This window comes from Pectinophora gossypiella, chromosome 18 (assembly GCF_024362695.1).
Source record: "Pectinophora gossypiella chromosome 18, ilPecGoss1.1, whole genome shotgun sequence".
Taxonomy (NCBI): Eukaryota; Metazoa; Arthropoda; class Insecta; order Lepidoptera; family Gelechiidae; genus Pectinophora; species Pectinophora gossypiella.
This window is the reverse complement of record NC_065421.1, coordinates 8784374-8812010: the sequence shown is the minus strand read 5'-3', so window position 1 is coordinate 8812010 and position 27637 is coordinate 8784374. Positions and strand designations below refer to the sequence as shown.

The window sequence follows — 27637 nt, the reverse complement described above, 5'->3', positions numbered from 1 at the left end:
TAATAAAGCATAAACACTTTAAGCATAAATTCATACCTATTTAAATAAACATGTTGGTGGCCCTTGGGCCACCCCGCCGCATCCTAACCTACTATTACAAAATTCAAAAATTCAAAATTCAAAAATATTTATTTTTCAAAATTGGCTTACAAAGTTAGCGCTTTTTGAACGTCAAACATAATTAAATTACATATTATGTAACTAGCTGTAAAACTACTACCACATCGGAATCTGTAACGCTGAGGGAAAGACGTGGCCAGAAAACCTCCCAGCACAGGGCCCTAGTCCTATGGATACCATAATTACACTATGGTATCCAAGTTAAATGTGATAAACCTACAAGAATAGGGCAAACATCATTAGGTTTAACAAGCATTATGCTAAGTAAAACAGTATGACAAGTAACCATTATGCCAAAAGACAATTATGACTAAAAAAAATTATGCCTAACCGGTTATGCCTAATGCGAAAAAAAAGGGAATCGGGGAAAATTTTGTTTGCAGTATCGTACGAAAATTAATGACAAAATTGCAGCCTATCACATAAAATATACACTGCCTGTAAAGGGACTATGAAATTTAGAGAAGCAGTAGAGCTATCGTAGATTATCTCTTTGCAGGAGTAGTAGTAAAAGAGAGTGGGGTTGAACCGGCCGTAGCGGTTCTTATGCAAAATGCCCCTAACGCGTATTTTGCATTCCAATCTCTTTCTTCTATTCCGTACCTGGACCTGATGCGTGTGTGATAGGATCGTGGTCGCTTACCCGTAAGTGCAGGAGTAGGCGGCGCCGGAGTGCCAGGGTCGTCAGCCGCGGGCGTGGCGGGGGCCGGAGTGGCCGGTGTGGCGGGGGCGGGGGTCGCGGGGGCGGGGATGGCTAAGTTGAGGACCGGAGGAGGATTCTTCTTCTTGCGCTTGCGGGCTGGCGGGGACGCCACCACTGCTGGTCTTGACGGGGTCGGTGGCTTTGTCCTGGAACAAAATAATTTGTTTTGTTAGAATATTCACATACATACATAAACGCACGCCTATTTCCCACCGGAATTTCTAATTACTCTCAAATCGTCACAAAATCTGTGATGTTTTGATTGAACTAGATCGATCTTCAACCTTTCAGGGTTACATTATTGAGCCGTCAAACATGACTCATGTAACGGCAATAGTAGCTGCAAGCGACTGCTTAAAGCATGGATCATTTTACTTTCGGACAATCGGGTGATCAGCTCACAATGTCCTAACCAAACAAGGGAACACAGTGATTTTTGTCATGTGTCCTTACTAGGATTCGAACCCGGGACATCCAGATCGTGATCCCACAGAGGCCGAGGTAAAACTTGGTGACAATAACTTACTCGGTAACGACAGGCGCATCTTTCGGCGTGGCTGGCAGCGGCGTCCCTGGTTGGTCTAAACTCTTCAGGATGTCGTAGTTGATCTTAGAGCTGATCTTCTTCTCAGCTAACATCTTCTCAATGGCCTCGCCCGCGGTGGCCGCGTTGATGGCCGTCCGCTTCTTGTACGAGCCTCTCACTTTCTTTTTCTTGTCTTTCCCTTCCTCGCGTTCCCGCGCCCGCATTTCTTCTTTTACTGAGTAACGAAAGAAAATAATCATGGCATATATAAACAGTTTATATACAGCCTATACACCTATGGCCGCCTGTTGTGCTTTTCTGTATATGTTGTCCTTATCTCTGTATTTTGTGTCCATTGTGCTCAATAAAGTATTTTATCTATCTATCTATCTATCTATGCCTTCTCCTTTAGGGTTAAGACATGATGTTATGTTATACAGCCTAACTAGGTAGGTATGGAGCGTACGCCACCACTCCTTACATATGTAAGTGTAACTATGTTACCTACTGAATAAAGATATATATTTTTTTTGAATATGGGTAAAAATCAATTGTATATTTATTCTACAATTTAAAAAATCCATCAATGACCGTAACCGATCTTTTAAGGAGTTTCTTCAGGTTCCAAAGTGGTAATAGGTAATATATGAATGCCCTATGCTGAATGACCAATTTTTTTATCGCATAAGATCACAATGGAAATAAACAATTAAACCCACTTTTCTGGTCTTTGAGATAGCCAGCATTGAGCTTGTTCCACAGCATGGTCTTGTGGCGCGCCTCCTCCTCGCTCATGATGAGGGAGCTGATATACTTCTCGTCGTCAGCGCTGAGGATCAGATCCTCGGCTCGCGTCAGGTCCTTCACCAGCGGCTTACTTGATTTGTCGCACTTTTCGTCCGGCTGGCCAAGGCCTATCACCGCTAAATCTGGACCTGTAAGCATAGAATGAAGAATAGTAGTACATAAATAAAACGGTAACTCTCCGCCCGCACCAATTCGACTCGCCAAGCTAGATTTACCTCACCCCCTCTGGGTCTATCTTTAGTCTCAATTACCGTAAGCCGCTAAAGAGTAAGGGGAAGCGCGCATTGTCTGCGGACTTCTGTCTAAGTTTTTTTGTGAGTTTATAAAAAAAAAACCGCGTTACATTAGTTGGCAGGACTCATGGCTGGCATTACGACGCCAGAATGCTCACAAGTTCGAATCTAAACCACTGCATCTGAATTTCTTTCGAGTTCATATTTGCATTATCATGTTTAATTCCGAAGAAAACATCGTAAGGAAAACTCTTTGCACAAAAAAAAAAATATTTTGGAGGATGTGAAATATACAACCCTGAAGTCAAGTGTATTATTCAGCTGCCAAATTCCCCTGAATATATAAACAATTTATAATTTTCATACAATTTGTAAGAAGTAAATTTACTACGTTATTTCCATACAATGATGCGATAAACCACACTTAAGTTTTGAGTTTGAATTTACATACATAAAATCACCACTTTAAAATACTTACCTACATTAAAATATAAAATATAAATTACAAAACGTTTTATCTTTGAGCCATCAGTCTAAAGTGGGTTATGAAATTAAAAAAATACCTAGTCCTTTCTCGAATTTGAGTTTTTCAGTCTTGGGTTGTACATCCTTCGCTATTTCCCCGATAATATTTAACGTGTCTTGCGCGGCAAACCTCGACGCTTCCGCTTCCTCTGACATGCCACTTTCTGAAAGGAAAAGTTTAAAAAGAAATAAAATTGTTTCATAACCTTCTAAGGCCGAGATTTCGAGACACAGTAATTAAACGATGGGGTTTGCATTTTAAAAGGACATTCGGTCTTGTAGCTCTAACCCGATTGATTCATAATGTTAGATAGAATCGAGAATCAATCGGCCTAATGTCGCCTGATACATCATTATGCTATTGAACGTCACAACACTTGCTCTCATGGGATTACCCCTTGGCTTACAGCTTCCTCATCATGAACGAGGAGAAAGCGCGCCACAAGACCATGCTGTGGAACAAGCTCAATGCTGGGTATCTTAAAGACCAGAAAAGTGTGTGTACTATACACCTCTACCTTCTCCCTCGGGGAACAGATCCTCTTCTACCGTGTGGGTACCAAAAGGGGAGGTGAAGTACCAACCTCATCAACCCTGGTGTCAGGGTTACTATTGAGCCGCCAAAGGCCCCTGACATGGCTCATGTATCGACTACTTACTTACATCAGTAAGTAGTAACCGGGACCAACAGCTTAACTTGCCTTCCGAAGCACAGATCATCTTACTTTCGGACAATCAGGTGATCAGCCTGTAATGTCCTAACCAAACTAGGGACCACCAATTCATTTTTGTGATATGTCCCCACCAGGAATCGAACCCAGGATCTCCGGATCGTGAGCCCAAGATGAGATGCTATGTCATGTTATTTCCGATGTGTGCAATAAAATACATTGTTGGGCGGAAGGCAAGAGGGAAACCGCTGCCCTATTTTTCCCTAAAAAAGTAGCATGGAAATGCTGCACCGACAAGAGCGTGGCTCTTAAATTGATGATGATGATTGTATTGTCCACCAACGCACGTCGAAGCATCGTTGTGGAGCATACTGCATACAAGAAGTCGGACGAATATTGGATATTTCTATGCCCTCTCTGGTTGACTGAGGGGAGGCCGGTGCCCAGGACGTATACTGACTATTTATGTTATGTATTGTATATAACTTACCCCCTCCAAAAAAGCTTAAAGGTGTGCCCGGTGTGGAAGTGGCTTTCTTCCTTCTTGAGATGTCTCGCTCTAGCTGTGTTTCTATCTCTTTCTGTAACTCTGTCAGCTCTTTCTCCCCGTCTTCTTCTTCCATCAACTGTAAAGTGAAGGTACAGAATTTTATTTGTCGTGTGTATGGGCATGTTTTGTCAACCCAGTCCTTTTCATCAAGTCCATGAATTATATATTATATGCTTTGGAGTTTGACTTGTTATTGTCGTTGTCATGTACAAGGAATAGGGTATTTCACTAGGTCAAAGATAAAATACAAAATAAAAAGAAAACCATCTGAAATCAATCACATTTTTCTTTTAGAAATATTTTTTAATTGTAAGAATGAGTAGGATGGTAGGCTTTTATTTATGACATCAACAAGTTCAATAGTTTTTCGTGAGTTTTCATAAAAAGTATCTCATTTGACTAATTTGTAATAATCTGCGTGTAATGTAACAGATACCCTAAGGACGTGAGGGAGAGGATGGAAACTAGAGTGAAGCAGCAGAATGAAGTATATTCTATAGAGACAGATCATGCTTAGTTGTTATATAAATATTAGATATTAGATTAGATTAGTATTTTTTCAAAAATGTATCTAATCTAGTCTAGCCTACAAGATCCCACAGCTGGGCAAAGGCCTCCCCTTCCTCTTTCCATTTTTTGCCGTTATAGATAGCGATACGGCTCACCACCTATCATGTTGGTCTAACGGTAAGTTCGGTGAGATGTAGGTACTTAGTTCATCTTGCGATGGATGTACCTCTGACTACTCCAATTGGCATATAGTCGTGAGATTATTTTATGTATTTAATATTTTATACCTTTTGCAGCCTCTCCTTATCCCTCTTCCGAGCAGCCCTGAAAGCGGGAGGATCCTGTTCCTCCTCCAAATCCACAGTCATGAACTCCTCAAGGGTAAGGGCACTGGACGGTGTCTCCCCAAACTCCATCAGCCGCTTCCTCAGCGTCGACTCGTGGACTTTCACTATCCTGATGACGTCAGCTGGCGTTCGCGAGAACTTGTGCAGACGCGCCGCTATTAGGAGGGCTGGAATGTGACACCAACTGTGGCGTTATACTCTGTAACCTCGTAAGGCCCATTATTCTAGACGAAATAGACAAACAATAATGATTGTTGTGAACGTTTTATATAGCTTAATTAACTTGATAAGCGTCAGATTTTCCTGACATGTTTCCTAGGCTGTAGCTACATTGGTAGGCACATGATCATTCTGTCCTGCTGGCTATTTAAAAAAGCTACAACTACCTATTTAACAGAGTATAAGATGCTCGTAAACTCAACTAATAAGATAAGTTATTTTGTAAGTCAATCTTCTTCTTCTTATCGTGTGGGTTGTGAGGTGGAGTACCAACCCCAATGTCAATGAAAAGTGATAATAATAACAAGGACACTTTGCGTTAGGGTTGACAGTTGAATCCTGGCTCGGGATCTAAACCAATAAATTCGTCTTTAGGAGTTTGAAATTTTGAATTCCTGTTTGTGTCATATGTAATTGATACCGCATGGTTTCCAGGATTTGTGCTCGTTGAATGACAATATGCTCTCCCCTTATTACATAGGATTTAAACATAGCTGTCGAGGAATACGTATATACATATATACATAAACTGCCTATATACGTCCCACTGCTGGGCACAGGCCTCCCCTCAATCAACCGGAGGGGATATGGAGCATACTCCACCACGCTGCTGCACTGCGCGTTGGTGGAGGTGTTTTTACGGCTAATAGCCGGGACCAACGGCTTAACGTGCCTTCCGAAGCACGGAATCATCTTACTTTTTCGGACAATCAGGTGATTCAAGCCTGAAAAGTCCTTACCAAACAAAGGACAGTCTCACAAAGTGATTTCGACAATGTCCCCATCGGGAATCGAACCCGGACCTCCAGATCTTGAGCCTAACGCTCTAACCACTAGACCACGGAGGCTGTTACGTATATACATACTATACATATTCCTTGCCTTGGGTAGACAGAACCCCTTCCGGGGCGTAATGCTATGCAATTTACGTTGCAAGTTGATTATTACTATACGTATACGATCACGAGCATTAATATGTATACACTTTGGTACCATGTCACATTAACTTTTTTCACAAATTGAACTGTAAATCTCACTAAATGTCAAATATGTTAGTGCGACAGAGTCCTAAAGTGGGTACATTATATTGCTCATGACTGTACATCTTCAGTCTTCATGCTGCAAACTTTGTGGAGTATGTAACTCCGTATATTTACTTTTCACTTGAACCTGTGTACGTACTTTGTTAACCTACTTACTTACTAGTTACTTTTACTTAACGTCAAAACACGAAAATACTATGGAATTTATATGAAAAAGAAACCTGTGACGTCATTGAAAAACGTGACAAAATGTCGCACTTATAATTACATTTTTTTTTAATTAAAATTCATATATAAGTTGAATAGCAAAGCTTTTTGTCACATTTAGATCTATCTTTATTTACTAATCAGAATTTCATAATTTATCTTCGGCCTAGGAAACTACCCGATTGTACGTGTAATAGGACATAGACCTAGAGAGAGAGAGAGAGAGAGAGAGAGAGAGAGAGAGAGAGAGAGAGAAAACGTTTATACAAACAAACAGCACACAAAACAAAAGCATAACATTAAAATAACACTTATAGGCTATAAACATTTACCAAAAGAAAAGAAATAAAATAAAATTAATAACAAAAGTGTTGTGTGAGATAGTGCGCATTTATTTGAAAAGGTAAAAACGACTCAGCATGTGTTTGCCCCAAACACAAATTTGGGAAGCAAACGCTGATTTTCAGTCGCACCTACATCATTCGACAAATCCCAGGGAAAGCAGCTATAGATACAGTTAGATACATAGGTATAATAATATGTTGGTTTGAATATGTAAATAATTTGACCTACTTAATTCTTAAATAATATGCATCATTTCTTTTTTCATGTGATGTACCTACTTCTATCTATCCTTATGATTAAACGTACAAATGACATTTGAGATGTTGAAATATCATCTTGACCCTTCCTTGACCTCAGGTTGCAATCAGACATGTTACCGACTACAATAGAAGGTATCAATGGTTGTCCATGTCAATGATTTCAATAGGTCATTGCGGGTGCATAAATATGTTTTTTACATACATACCATTGATGTATATAAATGTTACAAGTACATACGGTAAATTTACTACAAGTTCTTCGTTAGCCGTAGCATAACTTTGATAAAAACAACAAGCGTTCTTTGCCTGTAAATAACTTAGCATAGCACCTGATATTCGATATGGTTAGTGACATCGTAAAGAAAACTTTGAGATATGCTTCTGAATTGGTTTCAAGTGGAATTTTCAGTATTCGTTGCGACATCACTAACAAATTCAAATTCAAAAATATCTTTATTGACTAGGTAACATAGTTACACTTTGAATCGTCAATTTTTACATAACTAACGTCTCATCCGCCTAAAACTACTGCAGCTTCTCACAACCTGTATAGTCGGGGAAAAGAAGCTGCAAGAAAAACCTCGGCACAGGGCCCTAGACGTTCTTTAAAAAAAAACATCCTGTATACATGCACTCCTCGCCAGCTATGTTTGATCCATGTGTAATAAGGGGACAACATAGGCTCATCGGACACAAATTCTGGAAACCACGTGATATCCATTGTCTATGATCCAAACATGCATTCAAACTAAAAAATAAAATAAAAAATAAAATAAACTAAAAGTCGAATTCAGAGAAACTACGATTTAAGTCACTCGTGTCTCGTATTTCACGGATTGCCTGAAATCAGTTTACTAATTAGGTTATAGCCGCCATTACTGTATTTATTGGTGATCTCGTCTTCTTCTATCGTGTGGGTTGTGAGGTGAATTACCAACCTCATCAACCCTGGTGTCAGGGTTATTATTGAGCCGCAAAAGGACCCTGACATGGGTCATGTAACGACTACTTACTTGCATCAGTAAGTAGTAACCGGGACCAACGGCTTAACGTGCCTTCCGAAGCAAGGAACATCTTACTTTTTGGACAATCAGGTGATCAGCCTGTAATGTCCTAACCAAACTAGGGATCACAAAGTGATTTTTGTGATATGTCCCCACCGGGATTCGAACCTGGGACCTCCGGATCGTGAGCCCAACGCTCAACCCCTGGACCACAGCGGCCGTGGAGGGCGAGGAGATGTTCTACGTAAACCAGACACTAATCAGTAATATAGAAAAAAAACCCTCTCATATTGGCGCGGCGACCGTATTTTGCCGCGTTTCGACTTAATTGCAGTTAGCTTTATTTTTATTGGAAAATTACGAGACGGTTTATAGTTTTGGTCGGGCTTTATTTTGTAGTACTTATTATTTATTTTTGGTATGTTTTTATATTGTTTTAACACTGACCAGCTCCGCAGATTCCCGAGGGTCGTCTCCCGGAGTGTATGGAGTCCCGCTTCATACGTTGAACTAGTCTTAAGGCAGTCATACTGACGTCATGCTGCTTATCTTCAAATTGGAGCTGCGAGGCGAACCTGATGATGTATAGGCACGGGTCTGGAACAAGAAGTTGGGGGTTGTATAATGATTGGGCTGTTCGAAAACTTTGTGTGATATTTCTAAGCATGCATGAATGCTGTATTGACAAGCTTTGTTTTTTGCGAAGTCTGTGGTGCGATGGCTTCCTCAATCGAATCAATTTAAAATTTTGAAATTGTGTTTTTTTTTTTAATTGACTCGGGTCTGGCTGTTTCTCTCTGTAGGCATAGAATATAATAATACTGCGTATAGAACGGAACGAATGAGCAAAGAAAGATGGATCCGGAGATTGTTGGAGTGGCGCCCACGAGCATTCACAAGACCGAGAGGAAGACCACCAATGAGATGGAAGGACGACATCGTGCGGCACGCAGGATATGACTGGATGTCGATAGCTCAAGATCGTCGGAAGTGGAAAAACATGGAAGAGGCCTACGTCCAAAATTGGATATTAATTTAGGCTGATATAGATAGATAGAACGGTACCGGTGATTCGTATCGGGTGCCTCACCCCCCCTCTCTTAATTTAGTTTTAAATGGCCGTAAGCAGCTAAGGAGTAAGGGGGAGAGAGTCCACTGTCTGTCTCGCTCGCACTTACGCGTTAGGCGGCACACGGTAAGAATGAGTTTTTTTGTATAATGTCCATTGCCATAGGTACGCTTTTAGCCGCCTGCCATCACATTACGGTCACGAGCATTAATATGTATACACTTTGGTACCATGTCACATTAACTTTTTTGACAAATTGAACTGTAAGTCGCACTAAATGTCAAACATGTTAGTGCGACAGAGTCCTAAAGTGGGTACTTTATATTGCTCATGACTGTACATAAAGGGAGATAAAGCTGTGAATGTTATTATTATTAAACCTTAAATGTTTTATTATATAAGCTGTTGGTGTACCTTTTTTATAAATAAATAACACTGGTATAAATGTCCTGCAAAATTGCATAAGCAATTAGTCGTGATCGGACCAAGAAAAATGTTCATCAACTGTCATTCCTAAATAAGTGACACATTTAACACGTTCTATTGGTTTACAAGTACGGTCACGAGCATTAATATGTATACACTTTGGTACCATGTCACATTAACTTTTTTGACAAATTGAACTGTAAGTCTCACTAAATGTCAAATATGTTAGTGCGACAGAGTCCTAAAGTGGGTACATTATATTGCTCATGACTGTACAATTGGTTCTATTATTATGAAAATATGTAAAAGTATTAGTATACATAAGATGAAGAGTTTTAAAAGTATACTACAGAGAAAAATAACCGATATAATAAATAATGACCCGAATGAACGCACACGTGTAGTAGCTATTTATATTTGTGTAAGTAGGGAACTAAGTGTGACTAAGACACTGCAGTGATTAACAATTTATTATTAAATCTTGAAGTACCTGTTGGTGCTAATTCCTGCAGATACACAATCTAATTTTATTTTAAATTATACCAGTCATTTACTTATGCGCCGCAAAAGAAAGGGACGAGTAATCAACAGACATAAAATTTATGGAACACACGTCATATGTACGCAGAAATCTTTAAAGAATCGTCTAAAAAAATGTACGTTGGTCAATAACCCGACAGAATTAAGTTGACAGTACACGTCAAATAAGTTGCATACCAGCGAGATACACATTTGATTCGCCCGGGCTATTCATTCATTCACTAATTCAATTTAAAATTAAGCTGCTGTCAATCACCCGTCTCTTTCCCTTTCTGCGCATAAGAAAATGACAGGTATAACTGAAAATAAAATTAGATGGTGTATACAGGAATTAGCACCAATACATATATTAATAGAATTAATGTTAAACAAAACAATGAACTTTGCATAGAATATGCAATGCAATAAATACGCGAATATGTATGGTATTGGACCTTACGGGTCATATAAATGATGCACAGATTACGCAGGGCCGCATTTGGAGGTGTGGAGGCCCTGGGGCAAAGAAGGAGCGGAGGCTCCTAATTATTTTCTGAATAAATTTATTATACTTTCACAATCCTACCAACAAATAAAATTATTTCAAAATATAATGTAATAATTAGGCACACTCATCTATCTACAGTCAATTATTTATTTTTTAAACGAAAGAAGTAACTGCGTTGACAAATGGATCTTCGCTAGTTTTTTCTACGTAAAATCCTTGATGGTTTCGCTAAAATCTTAACTTCGTTATTTTAATTTTTGATACCGAGCGCTCCTCAGTGGAATTTGAGACCATCAAAACTAAGTAGGTACATTCTTAGGACATACTGTTTGGAAATATATTTTTTTTATTTGTATTGTGTATACCCCGCCTGTTCTGTCCTAAATCCAGCCTATGTATAAGTAAGTACCTACCAGTATTGCATAAATAAAATGTAAAAAGCGCATGTTTAAATAGTCGACCCAACGCAGGAGAAGCGACTACAATGTATTTTGTTGCATATATTAAGCGTGAGAGAAACACCAAAGTGACCTTTCATGTGGTTTTTATTTGACCTTCGTTTGACCTTCCTTCACTTCAGTAGGCACCTATATCATTTTAAAAACAAATGTTTTAGAATAAAAAAATAACTAAATTAGAAGTAACAGGACAGTTTTCCTTGAACAGCTTTAAAGTTCGTTTAAAATTCCTTAAGGCTTTAGGAGACACACACATACACACACACCCTCACACGTCACCTACACAGTGCATTAACTCCGTAGGGTCATATCAAAAACGCCCAGTTCCTACTTGTCCGCAAAAAAAAACTACACAGCTTAAAAATACATTTTAAAACACGTATATGTCCGCTTTTAGTTGTGCTTCAGACTCTACGGCAATTGGAGACATATTTATTATAATATATTTTTCAATAAGTATTAAATTGTGATTTAGCGTGAGCTGTGCCGAACTAATCATAAATTGTTTAATAGAACACATGTATATGTTAACAAGTTTGAACATTTAAGAAATTTCACTCGTTCTATGGACCATTCCAGGCAAGTTGACCCGTAGTTTATATAAAAAATGGAAAAACGGCATTTTATGGTTAGTTTGGCATATGCACAATGGACCGTTTTTTAAATAAACCGCGAAAAATGCAGCATGAAATAGTATCGAGTTTTGCTTTCTTACAGCTCTCTAGATTAAAAATTTCGTAGATTTTGTGTACTGTCTAAGGTCAAATAAAAACATTTTGGTCATACTTGAATTAATTAAATGGCTTTGAAATTACAATACAATTACTTCGTCACCCGTCTCGAATTAATTCGTGCCAATAGGATTCTTGCCAGGTTTAAAGTGAGTGTTTATTATATTATTGAAGTTCGGAAATGTGTGTACGATAATGTTGAATGTGTTGCAAAATGTCGGGACTGTGAGTGAAGTGATGTTAACATTGCTAAGAGGCGGCGTCGAGGCGGTTATCAAGTAAGTAGGCCTACTTGAGGTTTATTACATTTGCTGTGCTTGTTAAACTTTACGTAAGATACTGCTGTGTAACAACAAGAATAATTACATAGCCAATTTATCTTGGTATATGAATCAAGACATTTTAATTTCATAAGACATTGCCATTGAAAGACCGTTTTCCGATAGCAAAAAAAAAAAAAAAACAAAATAAAACTACCTTTTCTACAACAACGCAATAGAAAAGTAATACAATATACTAATTAGATACATATCACTACCAATGTACTTCATCATCATCATCATCAGCCCATTAACGTCCCCACTGCTGGGGCACGGGCCTTCCCTATGGATGGATAGGGAGATCGGGCCTTAAACCACCACGCGGGCCCAGTGCGGATTGGTGGTTATTAACGACTGCTAATACAGCCGGGACCAACGGCTTAACGTGCCTTCCGAAGCACGGAGGAGCTCGAAATGAAAACATTTTTTTTGTGGTCACCCATCCAATGACCGGCCTTTGCGAAAGTTGTTTTACTTCAACAATCGCAGACCGAGCGCGTTAACCGCTGCACCACCGAGCTCCCCAATGTACTTATTACAACTTAATAGAATTAATTAATTTGGGATAGAGAGGACTCTCATCCTCGTTTAATCGATTGTTTCTACAGTCAATCGTACCAAAGCGAGCTTTATTATATCAATATTAGTGCAGATTCTGGCGAACAAAACTTGTGCTGTCCTTTACATGCGACGTGTGCCAGATAGAGATAAGAGATTGTTTTAAAACTGACAAAGTAACACCAATATCTTAATTGATGGCCTATCGAAGAATTATGCAAACACTAAACCCCGATGAAAGAGTTTTCTATCTCGACAGAATTATTACAACTTAACCTAACATGTTATTTTTTGTATACATTGAAAGCAGGCAAACAAACTTTATCTAAATTGTAGTATCTATAATAATGTAGTTAATTTGCAGTTCAAATACAGCTTATCATCTGATTACAGACAGGACTATCTGTTAACCAGACTTGGAATATTTTCGCGGTTACGCGGCTGAAACTGCCGAAACAGTCGCTTGTCGTGTATCCAACCTGCTACCCTCCAACCAAGATTTCTGCTTCTAGCCTATATTTTCCCACTACTCGGAAAAGACTTCCTCTTCATCTTTCCCCCAGCCAAGTTTCTTTTTTTTCTGTGGCCTAAATGATGTCCCACTGCTGGGTAAAGGGTTATCCCTCCTCTTTCCAACCATCCCTGTCCTAGGCATCGTTCGGCCAAATACTCTGGAAGGCGGCAAGTTCGTCCCTCCACTGTGGTCGTAGTCCGCCTCACCATCGACGACCTTGTGGGGTCCAATCAGATGTAATTTTGGCCCACTGAATGAATACGGCAGACATGTCCCGCCCATTCCCACTTCAGTTTAGCGGATTTTTCACCAACATGTACTAGTTAAGTCTTGACCAAGATTTATTGAGTAAAAAAATTAAAATAATGTACCGGTTCTATATTGTACGTCACATAAACATGTTACTGCATTAGTCATTTCATTTCACATGCGTTTTTTGCATTAACATTAACAGCCTCCGAGGTCTAGTGGTTAGAGCGTTAGGCTCACGATCTGGAAGTCCGGGTTCGATTCCCGATGGGGACATTGTCGAAATCACTTTGTGAGACTGTCCTTTGTTTGGTAAGGACTTTTCAGGCTTGAATCACCTGATTGTTCGAAAAAGTAAGATGATTCCGTGCTTCGGAGGGCACGTTAAGCCGTTGGTCCCGGCTATTAGCCGTAAAAACATCTCCACCAAACCGCATTGGAGCAGCGTGGTCGAGTATGCTCCATACCCCCTCTGGTTTATTGAGGGGAGGCCTGTGCCCAGCAATGGCACGTATATAGGCTGTTGTATGTTATGTTATTGCATTAACTAAAGTAAATAAAATCAAATGAAGACACGTGTTCATGTCTTAGTATCTGCTTATCATTTCATTAGAATAGAATAGAATAGAAAAAGTTTATTATAAAAGGACGCCACACACAAAAAAAGTCAACAACATCATATCAAATTTCCACTAAAACAATTACAAAAAAGCAAGACGGATGTTTGTCGAAATGACCATAAGGTGGTGGTGGACGTCCTGAGATAAAAGGGCCTCACTCAGCACAAGTCGCGGCGTGAACCACGACGCTGGTATTATGTGGACCCTGTTAGGTGACGCACGAACATCGTATTCCATAAACATGTGTTAATGGTGTATATGTTACCGGCCAAACCCGATTTTAGGCCAAACTAGTTTTGCCTAGGCTAAACTAGTTCATTCTATATGCGATCGGATAAACCGGTACAGACTAGGCCAAACTGGTCTGTCCTAAGGGTGATAGGAGGAACTAGTTTATCCTAGGAGGAACTAGTTGAGCCTAATAAAAATAAGTTCACTTCAGGATAAACTAGTCTGGCCTAGGAGAAACTGGTTGGGCCTTCTATGAATGGGTACACGTCAAGAAAGCTAACTTAGCTTAGCCTATTTTATGCTAACAGGGAATAATAAAATACCAGAAATACTAGTTATAAAATCAAGATGTATTTATCATTTGTAATTTGTAAATTATTAATTAGATAAGATTGTATTATTAATGTTTATCATTTAGAACAAAATAAATTTCACTTATTTTTGCATGCTGTACTCTGATGGCATTTGGAATTGCAGAGCACCTTCTTTTTCTTGCATTTGCACCTGTTTGTCAAGCAGTTCCTTATGCAGCTGCACCTTACGAATCCTTATGGCTCGACAATGAACACAACGCATAATACACTTTGTGTCTCGTTCGTAAAGACTACTTTAGCTTAAAACATAACTGTCATTCTAGTCCAGGTAAATACGGCGCCGACTTTAAACATTTCTGACTAGGAAATATTAGTATAGACTAGGTCAGACTAGTTTATCCTGAAGTGAACTTATTTTTATTAGGCTCAACTAGTTCCTCCTAGGATAAACTAGTTTCTCCTATCACCCTTAGGACAGACCAGTTTGGCCTAGTCTGTACCGGTTTATCCGATCGCACATAGGATGAACTAGTTTAGCCTAGGCAAAACTAGTTTGGCCTAAAATCGGGTTTGGCCGGTAACATATATATTCAAATTCAATTCAAAAATATACATTATAATATATACCAAATTATTTTAATATAATTAGAGTGTACATAGACAAATATTATCGCAAAGATGTATACGTAAATACTTAAGGTTAGAATAAAAAAGAAAGTTATTAATATAGGTAAAACTAGTAAACAAATGTAATAATATAAACAAAACAAATACAAATTCCATGAATGTTATTTTCTTTATGATCTTTACCTGAATGACGTGTAATTTACATTACCAATAAACATTTAAATGATGATTATTGCGTACATTTAAGACACAGAGATTGGCTTTTAGTATGAAGCTATTAACAGCCTTTGTGGTCCAGTAGTTAGAGCATTGGGCTCACGATCTGGAGGTCCGGGTTCGATACCGAATGGGGACATTTTCGAAATGACTTTATGAGACTGTCCGAAAAAGTAAGAAGATTCCATTATTCGGAGGGCACGTTAAAACGTTCTTTTGTCTCGACTATCGCTACCAACCCGCAGTGGAGCAACGTGGTGGAGTATGCTCAATACCCCCTCCGGTTGATAGAGACCTGTGCCCAGCAGTGGGACGTATATAGACTGTTTATGTGTGTTTGTAAGATTATTAAGTGTCTGACGTCGAAGTTATTGGTATAGGCAGATGAGAGCAGCAAAGAATCTAAAAATATTTTTGTAAGGAAATACCTCTTCAGTGAACTACCATTGTTCATGGAATTTACTGCCATAACTTTTTTTATAATTGTATAATGTTGTGCTTCGAAAAGATTCTTTGCGCCATTTGGTAGCCTTTGATAAAAGGGTATGAAACTCTTGACCTCGTGAAGCCCGTATTTCAAGACACCGTAGTGAAACAATGGAAAATTCTATTAAAGTCTAAATAGACTTTAAAAAGGCATCTGAGCCTTACAGCCTCAATCAACATTTAAGGAAGAACTTTCCAGTTTCGTTTAACCTTCTAGATTCATGGATAACAGACATGCATCTTTTATCTTTGTTTTTGGGTATAATGATGACCCTATTTATTACACCCAGGCACAAGGACATCTTGTACATATTATTATTCTGATCAAAATAAAGAAAATCTATATAGGTCGCAACATAATGCATAATGTGATCCAAATATCAAGCAACATCATTTCATCAGCATTTTTACATCATCATCATCATCAGCCGTACGACGCCCACTGCTGGGCATAGGCCTCCCCCAAGGATCTCCACGACGATCGGTCCTGCGCTGCCCGCATCCAGCGGCTTCCCGCGACCTTCACCAGATCGTCGGTCCACCTTGTAGCGGGCCTACCCACTGAGCGTCGTCCGACACGTGGTCGCCATTCCAGAACCTTTCCGCCCGATCGGCCATCGGTTCTCCTCGCTATGTGTCCTGCCCACTGCCACTTCAGCTATTTTTATTTTTACATATGCTTCTGCAATTACATTGTATTTTATATACCCGAGTAATGAGAAAATAGGTAAGTACCACGCTAAAGCTGTACAACGCCATCTATATTGTTTTTGGTGAACGTAGCCTGGAAAGTTCCTCATAGGCATTTAAAAGTCTGCACCTTTTTATATCAAAACCGCAAGTTTTTAATATCTAATATTAATAATCTAGGCATTGTCAATCTAGCCAAGCGAAGCGTAGATACGTTCTTACGACTAATCTTTGTGGTTATTTGAGCTAAATGCATAATTGAGTGTTTAAATAATGGATGAAGCGTATTTTAAGGTCAGCGAGTTGTCCGAGCCGAGAGCCTTCACCTTGGCTGGTATTGGCGGATCTAAGTCGTTAACCAGACAGCATTCAAGGCTCACTCTCCTCAACAACTGTCTAGCTTTTCCTTTGTGGCGAGCGAGACTGAACGATTTGTTCGCCTTTCTTCGTGTTACTATAGTAACATATTATACATCAATGCGTTTCTTTGACGTACCTTATATAGGACACAAATGGTACAATACAACAAATACAAAGAGTAGAAAGTGGGCACCGTATGAACTATCACTAGAACCAGCTTGTAGATGTTGCAATATATTCTATGGCTTTCTTCGATGGATAGCCATGTGAATGTATTACATCTACGCATACACAAACTCACGTCTCGTCAAAGTAAATAAATAAAGATGGGTTTTCCTATATTTACAATACAATACAAAACGCTTTTTGGCACATAAACACAACATAAAATAAACAATTACAAAGTGACAAGATTATCACTATCGGCAGCCTTAATTTTAAATAGTAATTTCATCCAGGCAACAAGTAGCAAGCAACAGGTAGCAAGGCCTTATTGCTGGTTAGCAATAAGGCCGCCTTTTGTACGTTTTCTTATTCCTGTGTTATGTATAACTGTGTAACTTTTGTTTATTTATTATTTATTTATTTGTACACAATAAAACAGATACAAGGAACATACGTACAAAGAAATCAGTACAGGTAAGATTATCTCTAAACAAAGACATTTCTTCCAGCTGACCTACGCTGGCTTTGTTCTACTGTCCTTGTAGGTAACTGTAATACATTGAGAGTAGATTACAAAGACAGATAATTATGTGTTACAGTTAGGAGTATAATTTAATTTCAATTAATAGATCATAGTTGAGAAAGACCAAGCTAAGCGAATACTATTTCTTTCTAAGTAGATGGTGGGTACGTTATCATTTCATCGAAATTATTGATTGAATTTGCGAAATAACAAGTAATAGTGTATAGTTTTATTAAGTCCGCTAGGAATTTTGCAGACAGTGGGTAGATAACGCACCACTTATAACTGCAATAAGGTAAAATAACATTTGTTCTGCCCATTTTGATACAACATAGATTTCAAGTACTAATACGTAAAGATTTAAAAACAAGGTTACGATCAAGACATGTTAGCAAACGTTAGTATAAACATTGGTAATTTTATTAAAAGCTATTGACATGTAATAATGGTGAGATGGGTGATCAAAGACCATAAGGTCAAGGTATAAGATAGGTAAATATTGCAAACGTGCTTACATCAAGAGGATAACACGATACAATGACAGTGCAGTCAAATTGACTCTTTTAATACCCATGGCATCATATTATGATATCACCATTATCATAGAGCATTATGTGTTAGATATTTACAATACATAACATACATAAACAGCCTATATACGTCCCACTGCTGGGCACAGGCCTCCCCTCAATCGACCGGAGGGAGTATGGAGCATACTCCACCACGCTGCTCCAATGCGGGTTGGTGGAGGTGTTTTTACGACTAATAGTCGGGACCAACGGCTTAACGTGCCCTCCGAAGTACGGAATCATCTTACTTTTTCGGACAATCAGGTGATTCAAGCCTGAAAAGTCTTTACCAAACAAAGGACAGTCTCACAAAGTGATTTCGACAATGTCCCCATCGGGAATCGAACCCGGACCTCCAGATCGTGAGCCTAACGCTCTAACCACTAGACTAAGGAGGCTGTTATATTGATATTTACAATAATTCTGATTTCATGGAGTGTAACAAACAAATAATACTACCAATCATAGCATTATGTGCCGATGACTATATTCAATTCGGTTAATCAGAGGTACATCCATCGCAAGATCAACTAAGTTTCCTTCCCACGCTTCACTATGCTTTTTGTAAGACCAACGTGATGTACATATATGGAGATATGGAGCCAACTGTGTTAGTGAAACCAATATCAAAAATTTAGGTGGTTAGGTACCGAGTTGGTGTCGCAGCTCATATGGGCTAGTGACCTTTAATTCCCACAAGTGTAGCATAAATTATAACTACCTGTTAGGCCACTAGATACCCAATCACCAGAGATACGCCGTTTTTAAAAAAAACGAAAATGTCTGCTTCCTTCTTGTACGCTGGTCTTATCTGCCTAATGGTTAGGTAATAAAGCTCTTTTTTTAAATAAGGTTTGCGCCTTTTTACAGCCGGAAACGTTCCAGGGAACGGCACATAACTGCCAATCCCATTAGACATCTTTTTTTTAAAGTGCGAATGATATAAGCATCTTTAGAAGTTCTTGATTATATAAATTTATAAAGTTTTTGTTCCTACAGCATTTTTATGTAGGTATTCCTACTTATTGCGATTTGATTGTGTTTTTGCGTTTTTCTTTTGAATGAAAATTCATAATTGTACGTAAAATTTTACACTTTTTTATTTTATTGTGATTAGTGTTAATTTTTTTGCTATGTTGGAATGTTGGTAGAACGTATAACGCTGAAAATAGGACTTGTATTATAATTTGAAAACATTTTGAAACAGTAAACATTCTGATTGTTATTTTTTGGGAGAAACCCTACCACTGATACCTACTGTCGATTTCAACACTCTAAAGGTCAATGTGATTGTTACATTTTGTTACCAAACCGGTAATGAAATATCAATAATACGCAGAAAGATCATGATTTTAATTTAAAAGACTTAGTTTTTAGTCAAATATTTATCACATTAGATACGGTGGGATATTCTTAGGCTCACAAATAGGTCCCACTTCCAATAACTTTAACAACAAGATAACTACAGAATGTTCTTTCGAAGATTCTATTTCGAAGACTACATGGAACTAAAATAAAATAAAAATGCAAGAAATTACCTCTTTCATGAAAAAAACATTGATGCACTTAGTAAACCTCACAACCTCTGGGTTAAGAAGTCACACGACAACCATTCCTTTCGCATTGTCGAGTTTAAAATCCGCAGCAATGTCACATTTTACAAAAAAATAAATGCGAATTTGCAAAGATCATGCCGAGGCCAAACCACTTTTCAACCTACCATGGTGACTAAGCAAAATTTTAAACATAGTAACGTTCGGTCGTGTACATGTTTATTTCAAATTAAATTATTCAAAAACTTCTTCCTCATTGCAGAGATTCTGCGATACAATATGGTTACTTATCTTAACTGGATTTAAATACATTAAACTTTTTTATTCATGTTCATCCCACCTAATTTCATGTAAAATATAGCTAAGACGAGGTCATATCGATCGCAATGTCTCTTTTAAAAAAATGATGTGAACACCATCATAGTATGCAAATAAAGAATATTGAATGTCAAAAAGTTATTAGATCTCATGTAGAGCCAAGCATCTAACTCTACACTCCCTAATTATACAAACCCTAAGTTCACAAACTCTACACATTAGGCAAAATACGGGGCTTACCCGTTTCTTTGCTACTAGATCTATCTATCATTATATTTGTCGTATGGTATTTTGCGCATTAAGCAAAATAGTTTTTTCAGCTTACGATCATGCGATGGTAGCGAAACAGCCAAGCCACAGGGCACTCCCGTGCTAGTCCGTGCAGTCAATCTTAGATTTCTTTCGTGCTTTTTTTGCAGTCACTTGGATATAACCAGTAAATCATTTTCACATTCATCTATCAAACTGCTTTAAATTCTTTATTTTGTCATTTTTAATTACTTATTTTCTGGCTCGCCCACTATTACATGGGACTTAAGTTTTAGCTGGCGAGAATTGGGTGTGTCTATTATAAACCTCTGCCCACTCCTTCGGGGAAACATGCGTGATGGTATGTTATGTTGTTATTTCAGTTTATGTAATAAATTTCCAGTGCATCCACACGTATGGGTTATGGAGATTCCCTCAATACGTGAATTTACGTCACAGAGACAGGTTCTGACGTATGACTTAATCTTTCGGTTCAATAAACTTCCATATATTGTTAACCTTTACAATTAACTAGAAAGTAATTCGTTGACATATAGCATTGAACGGAACCTTTACATTCATACAATTCAATAAGTTTCCTTTTGCTCTTTATCTCAATATAATAAAATAAATAATAAATGGATAAATGATTTCTGATAAAGACTCTTTCTCAGGAAGCCAATGAATATCTGTATCAGGCATCACTAGGCTGACTCAAGTTTCCTGTCGACCCTGCAAAAATCCAGTGACATTGTAGGGGCAATGCTCTTATAAATTTGTATAAATTAGCCCGCACCTAGTGATAAAGTTGCTATCAGTCAATGTTACTATACTTTTGTATTTGTATATAACATTATAGGTATCTATAAAAAAAGTAACAACTTATATAAGTTTTGTGTTTTTTGACTACTAATATCCCCCCGTCCCCCCCATCCCCACCTCATTATTTATGTATACTTCAAATTAGATGTTACGAAAGATATATTTTTTTATAAATTTGACGCAAACATCCCCAAAAGCGACGTTTTATTATAATACCAACAAAGTAGTGGTAACTACTTACCAACATGTACACCATCATAGTATGCAAATAAAAAAGATTGAATGTATTAATTCAGCAAGTAATTTTGAATCGAATGGAACACCCATTTCATTATGACTATCTCCTCTGTTGAATTCCTATAATATTATTATTCTCTTCTCGTACATAAATGGATTGATTTCTTATGAGTATGGCCATCCTGTGACCTCAATGTTCCCTGATGGTTGCGACCTCCGCTCCTGTGGCATTGAGCCGGTGTGCGCCGACGCATCGCACTGCATACACAGTGTCAGTAAATTGCGTAAACGTGCCCACTTGGGTGGCTTTTATGAACCGCAGAAGGCCCAGGTCAGTAGCGTTTGTATCTTAAAAGCCACACATATGTTTTAAGACATTGATGTATAATATTATTGGTTTAAGAAGTAACACGTTTTTATGACGAGCCTGTGAATTATGTGCGAATATGTTTGGCATACCAGAACATGCGATATGATATTATTATAAAAAAAAAATGATATAAAAAAATTGGGTAGTTTCCTACGTCAAAGATAAATTATGAAATTCTGATTACTAAATAAAGACAAATCTAAAGGTGACAAAAAACGTTTTATTATTTTATTTAACTTATTTATAAATATTAATAAAGAAAAATGTAATTAACAACACTTAGTTACGTTTTTCTATGACGTCCTAGGTTGCTTTTTCATAAAAAATCTATAGCAATTTCGTTTATTGACGTTTAGTAAAATGTAACTGATTTAACTTGTTAGAAACTAGCCTATTCCTCAAGTACTTAGACAATTTATAATACGACATTACATAGAAAAACAGACAATAGCAGCAAGGATATTATAGTAACCCCTTTTATAGAATATTGTTTAAAAACATTTAAATTACTACAAAAAAGCTGGCTGGCGATCACAAACATTTTTATCCTCTATTGTTAGCACAAAAAATACACGACAATATTCTGAATGTTATGGTCTTATTAAGTTTAAAAATAACTTTAAGGGTTTCAAAATAAAAACCAGTTGTAAGAGGTAACATGGGCTAAGAGTTTTTAAGATGTTTGTTAACAATTTAAGACGCGTAAAGACGCAGGCAGAAGCTATCAGGCTATAAAACGCAGTGCGTGCTGTAGTCTAGTTGGAAAACAGTGAGTGTCGTGCTCCGGACACGCATCTATATGGTCTGTTTACCGGCGACGGCGCGTGACTTGCATCCTGATGTGAGTGCGCAGGCGTCGCGAAAAGTATGATCTCTACATTTGTTCCCGCGTTACATGCTAATGTAAGAACTTAGGAACTCTAGTAACGGTCTGACCGCACCGATTTGAATTTATAGGTTATTTTTATCTTAGCATTTCTTGGTAGTCACTGTGCTCATGTGGTACACCAGGTTGCTTCTCAAACGGGAAGCGGCGGTTCGTACCAGACTTGCACCAATGACTTATTAATTTTTGTCACTAACGCATTTGGCCCGACCGTTATAGACGGCGATACGACTCATCACCTATCACGTGTTTAGATCATCTTACGGTGGATGTGAGGAGCTCGGTGGCGCAGCGGTAAACGCGCTCGGTCTGCGTTTGTTGAAGTTAAGCAACTTTCGCAAAGGCCGGTCATAGGATGGGTGACCACAAAAAAAAAAACATATCGAGCTCCTCCGTGCTTCGGAAGGCACGTTAAGCCGTTGGTCCCGGCTGCATTAGCAGTCGTTAATAACCATCAATCCGCATTGGGCCCGCGTGATGGTTTAAGGCCCGATCTCCCTATCCATCCATAGGGAAGGCCCGTGCTCCAGCAGTGAGGACGTTAATGGGCTGATGATGATGACGGTGGATGTACTTCTGACTACCCAATTGTTCACTTCTTGGACTTGATTGAAGTTTTTTTTGGAAATATGTGTCTCGTCCTCGGTGGTTATACATTCTACGAGGTATGTGGAACGCCCATTGTCAATTCAACTTACTAATTCTGCGAGCAGTATGGACGACTTTAGCTTCCTAAAAGTGATTAATTATTTATGAACATACCAAGCACGGTCAAAACGCGGTCAGTGATTTCTCTCAGCCTAGATATTTTCTAGGTTTACCTGCAGCGAAGGACGTTGACCCTATTACTATGTATCAAACAAACCCTTCCTTTCATAGTCAAACAATGCCAATTACGATGATAAAAATCCTCCCACCGTGAGAACAATCGGTACTAACAAGTGTTTATTAAAAACTATTGATGAATGAAGAATTGAAGACCTTCCTAATAATAATGAAGAGGACAAGAAACAATTGAAAGGTTAAAAAAATTAAGAGTCATAATTATGTGGCAATTGGGAGGCCGTGTCAATAAACAACCCGATCAGTTTGGCAACACCAATTGCTGTAGCGCAACGAATGTCTATGCCTTGTTACAATTAATAAAAAAGTCAATGACATATATTTTTTAAATAAGTATACCGCGTTGCTAGCAGATTCACGAATCTACGCATCCAATTACGTATTTGATTTAGTTCTACAATGTTAAACCAAAGATAAGAGGCTGAAAAGGTAAGCAGTGAATAAGGTTACACTGAAGCTAAAATATCTATAGCAATTATAATCCTTCTAGTATTCCCAAAGTGCTTTCTAGACCCTGTAGAAATTATCTGGAAGGGATGTATGAGGCCTGAAGTAGAAGTTCCCATAACTATTTGAAATTGAAATATTGTTTTACTCTTTAAATACTTAAAGTAAGCACACTTAGTGTCGTTCTAGATCAAAAACCGGTGAAGACGTCGACAACAAATGGCTATCAAACTAAAGTGTCACAATAACAACGCACAATAACGAGCTCCCATAAAATTACGACGATTAAATGTGATGAGATGACGCAACGACCCTGATGACGCTTAACATTTTGCAATTCAGTCGGGAATACTTTATTAGAATATATTGCAATGGAATTGTTTTATTTGTCTATCAATCTTTACGCTACCATATACATAGTTATCCACGCTTTTTCTTCCCCTTGTACTACTACTACGGTGCTTTGGTAGTACTACGGAAAGAAAATTCTACCCGTGGTACTACTGATATTTAGTATCTGTATTTAATTAAAACACATAATACCGGATTTTTACCGCGTTAATGAGAGCTACTTATGAGACTCCCGATATTTCAACACTGTTGCAAGTGCCATGATCACGGAACGACTGATGAAATTGGAATGAAGTAGTATCAATAATTTTCTAAGGGCAAACATACCTGTCTACCCTCTTTCTTTGCCGCTTGTTTCTACATTTTTCTTGTTATGCATAGGTTGCCCTGCCTGCATCAATATGTGGAATAAATGCTATCTGTAAATGTATCCACACTATAAGTAAGCGTGCGTGACTCAATATTATTGATATTAATGTCCCTTATCCGTCATATAAAATGGAGGATGCAAGAGAAGTATGTCAGGATTGAAGCAAATGGAATTCCATGGTCTTTTCTTAACCCGATGGGAGATAGGCGTGAGTTCATGCATGTATATGTTAGGAGGCCTTCTGTACCATTTGTTTACCGTATTATTTTGTTTAGTGTTTGTTGTATGTTCCTTTTGTGCAATAAAATGTTATATTATTATTCTCGACCCTTCAAGACGTTCGGCGTTCGGTTCGGTATATCCTCAAACCTTGATAGACTTATGTGTCAATGAGTGATATTAAACCAAAATCAACCATGCTGCCAAAGTAGGCCACACTAAAGGTCTTCATATTAAGATTGGCGTAATGCCTAAGCGTCAGGTTATAGTAGCACTTACATTATCCACGGTTATAGTAATAATAAAAAATATCGACTAATTTCTTCAACATAAATGCACATATTGCGTAGCGGACTTATTACTACGTTTCTTCTTTTATTTGCATTGCACCACGACATGCGATTTCTTTCGTGATTAATTGGAGGGAAACTAGGTTATTCATCTTAATGACTGAGATTCTATAGAATTATGCGCTTGGATAAGTACGTTTTTATTCCCAAGCATAATTTCAGTTTTATGTATCTTGTAACTTAATCCGAGTGGAGCTGGTTGACTTTAAAAACATCTAAAAGGATGTTCCAAAATAAATTCAAGCGCGTGGGTTTGGCCAAGTTTATTCGAGGTTTTTCCCAAACAAGACAAAGAAAATATATTAAGCCGGTGCATCGTTCTTCCATCGGGCATTCCTATCTGACAGTCACACATTTCCTTATTGCTTTAATTCAATAACTTTACCGGAATTCAGCATACGAGTAGGTACCTATGTGATTTCAACCAATTTGGCTGTACGGAACATATGACGCGGAAGTGCTCGTATTAATAAAAAACCTACAGGAAGTACCAAGCCTTTAGGCACAGTTGTAAACCTTGAGAGCTGTGAATTGGCAAACTTCCCGGAGAACGCAGATGTGGTAATTGTAGTCGAGACTCTGTATTTACTAGAAATGTCAGTTTCCGTCCCACTGTTAAGGGACGGGAAGGCAATATACCGAAATGTTTTTCATTTATATTATCAGCGTCCATAAAACTCCATCTTCGTAATAAATTTGGCATACGTGGGTGTTAAAATAGCATACTAGTCATACTTACGTTGACTAAATATAATACTTAATACGTTTCGTTAAGTTGCTACATAAATACGACGAAGATATGCCCGAACAAACATAAAAAAAAAAAAAAATATACGGTCGAATTGAGAACCTCCTCCTTTTTTGAAGTCGGTAAAAAGAGACCCCTATTCCCAGTAGTCTTACCGAGTAGTCCTACCAGTTGAACTACTGGGAATTTCCTTCCCAATTGACTTACTGAATAGTAAGACTTCGCTTTTCCCATTAGTTACAAGGCCAACGATTTTATTCTATTGTTTTAGTCTAGTAATAATGAATTTTCTTAGTCACGATTTTTAAAGCCTAAGTTGCAATCTATGCTAATCTAGACTTTTAGAGTGCACTAGTTATCTAGTGCACTTCCCATGCAACATTATAAGGAAATATTGCAACAGTATAATAAAAGGTATTGGCTGGAAGTTAGTACTGCTCTACTAGTCTTACACAGACTTTTATGTCTGATTGACAAGATCTACTTAGAAGTAGGCACGTATTGCACGTGTAATACACGGATATTTCGAAAAAAAATCTACCTGGATTTTCCTGAAATTCATCGTTTTTCCTGTCTTTCGCGTACATCGAATTAACCTCTCATATGCCGAGATACCAGACACAATAGATTTTACATTGTGTCTGGTCGAGATCCGCGTTCCGGCGTTTAAGGGGTTAATGGAAATTTCATCGAGTATCACGACACACAGTTATTTAATTATTTCAAGTATGTAAACATACATTAAGATGTTTGTTTCACGTAGTGGTTGCACAAACGAACGTAGTCTGTGATAAAAGTTTGCATTTCCCATTCAGCCTTGAAAGCAGCACGACATTGCAAGGTTAAATTTTAATTAAAATGCAAAATCAATTCCTGCTTCTCAGGAGTTCAGCAAACAAGCGAAAAGAAAGTATTGTATTTTTTTTTATTTCGTTGCTCGCTCGACGTTGACGGGTAAACACACTATTGCAATACTATAGGTTTATATTATATTACATTCATCACATAAACTCAAGGCCGTAATCACTAACGGGGTGGGTAGAGTCACAAATAATCAAAGACAACCTGCAGCCACGGTTGATGTAAAGTCCTCTCGTATTATAAAGACCCTAAACTGTATACATACCTATTCTGGGAAAAATTGCAAGAATATACCTTGTCAATCATAACCTGTCACTATTCAGGACCTACATAGACATAGACCTCATTTTACAAGACAAATATAACAATGCTACTAAAAGGTTTCCGTACTATTTATGATCCTTCCTTTCTGCTTTTAATTATAATTTTGCAACGCAAAAATGCCTACTTAGGTACCTAAATATGGAATGAAACACTAAACAATTGTAGCTGAACAAACGACCGGCTAATAAAATATGTAGAACATAGTTATTTTTAGATGTATTTTTTCTCTACATAGGTTTTTTATTCGCCTCGTTCTGTTATGTGCCGTAACCGGTGCAACTGGTGTAAGAAACTTATTTTCACGGTGGCCAACCTGTTAACCTAGTGTGGTGAACGGAGCGGGTAATCCTCCCAATCATCGTCAATATTCACTGATATTTCTTTGAAGATCAAACCCAGCGGTGGAGCAATGAAAGCTCATGATAATGTCCAATGATCGGATAGACATGACTACCCACTTCTGTTA

The 27637-nt window shown here is 38.1% G+C and overlaps 1 protein-coding gene across 1 annotated transcript in view; it reads right to left on the bottom strand.

Moving 5' to 3' along the window:
* LOC126375125 (transcription factor IIIB 90 kDa subunit) overlaps positions 1-27637 on the bottom strand; it is a 38512-nt gene that overhangs the window by 918 nt on the left and 9957 nt on the right. The window contains exons 5-11 of the mRNA XM_050021972.1: positions 8518-8667; positions 4933-5159; positions 4076-4211; positions 2953-3078; positions 2069-2284; positions 1350-1584; positions 764-969 (exon numbers count right to left, since the gene is read on the bottom strand). Coding sequence (XP_049877929.1) covers positions 764-969; positions 1350-1584; positions 2069-2284; positions 2953-3078; positions 4076-4211; positions 4933-5159; positions 8518-8667 — 1296 coding nt within the window. The remainder of the gene's footprint in view (positions 1-763; positions 970-1349; positions 1585-2068; positions 2285-2952; positions 3079-4075; positions 4212-4932; positions 5160-8517; positions 8668-27637) is intronic.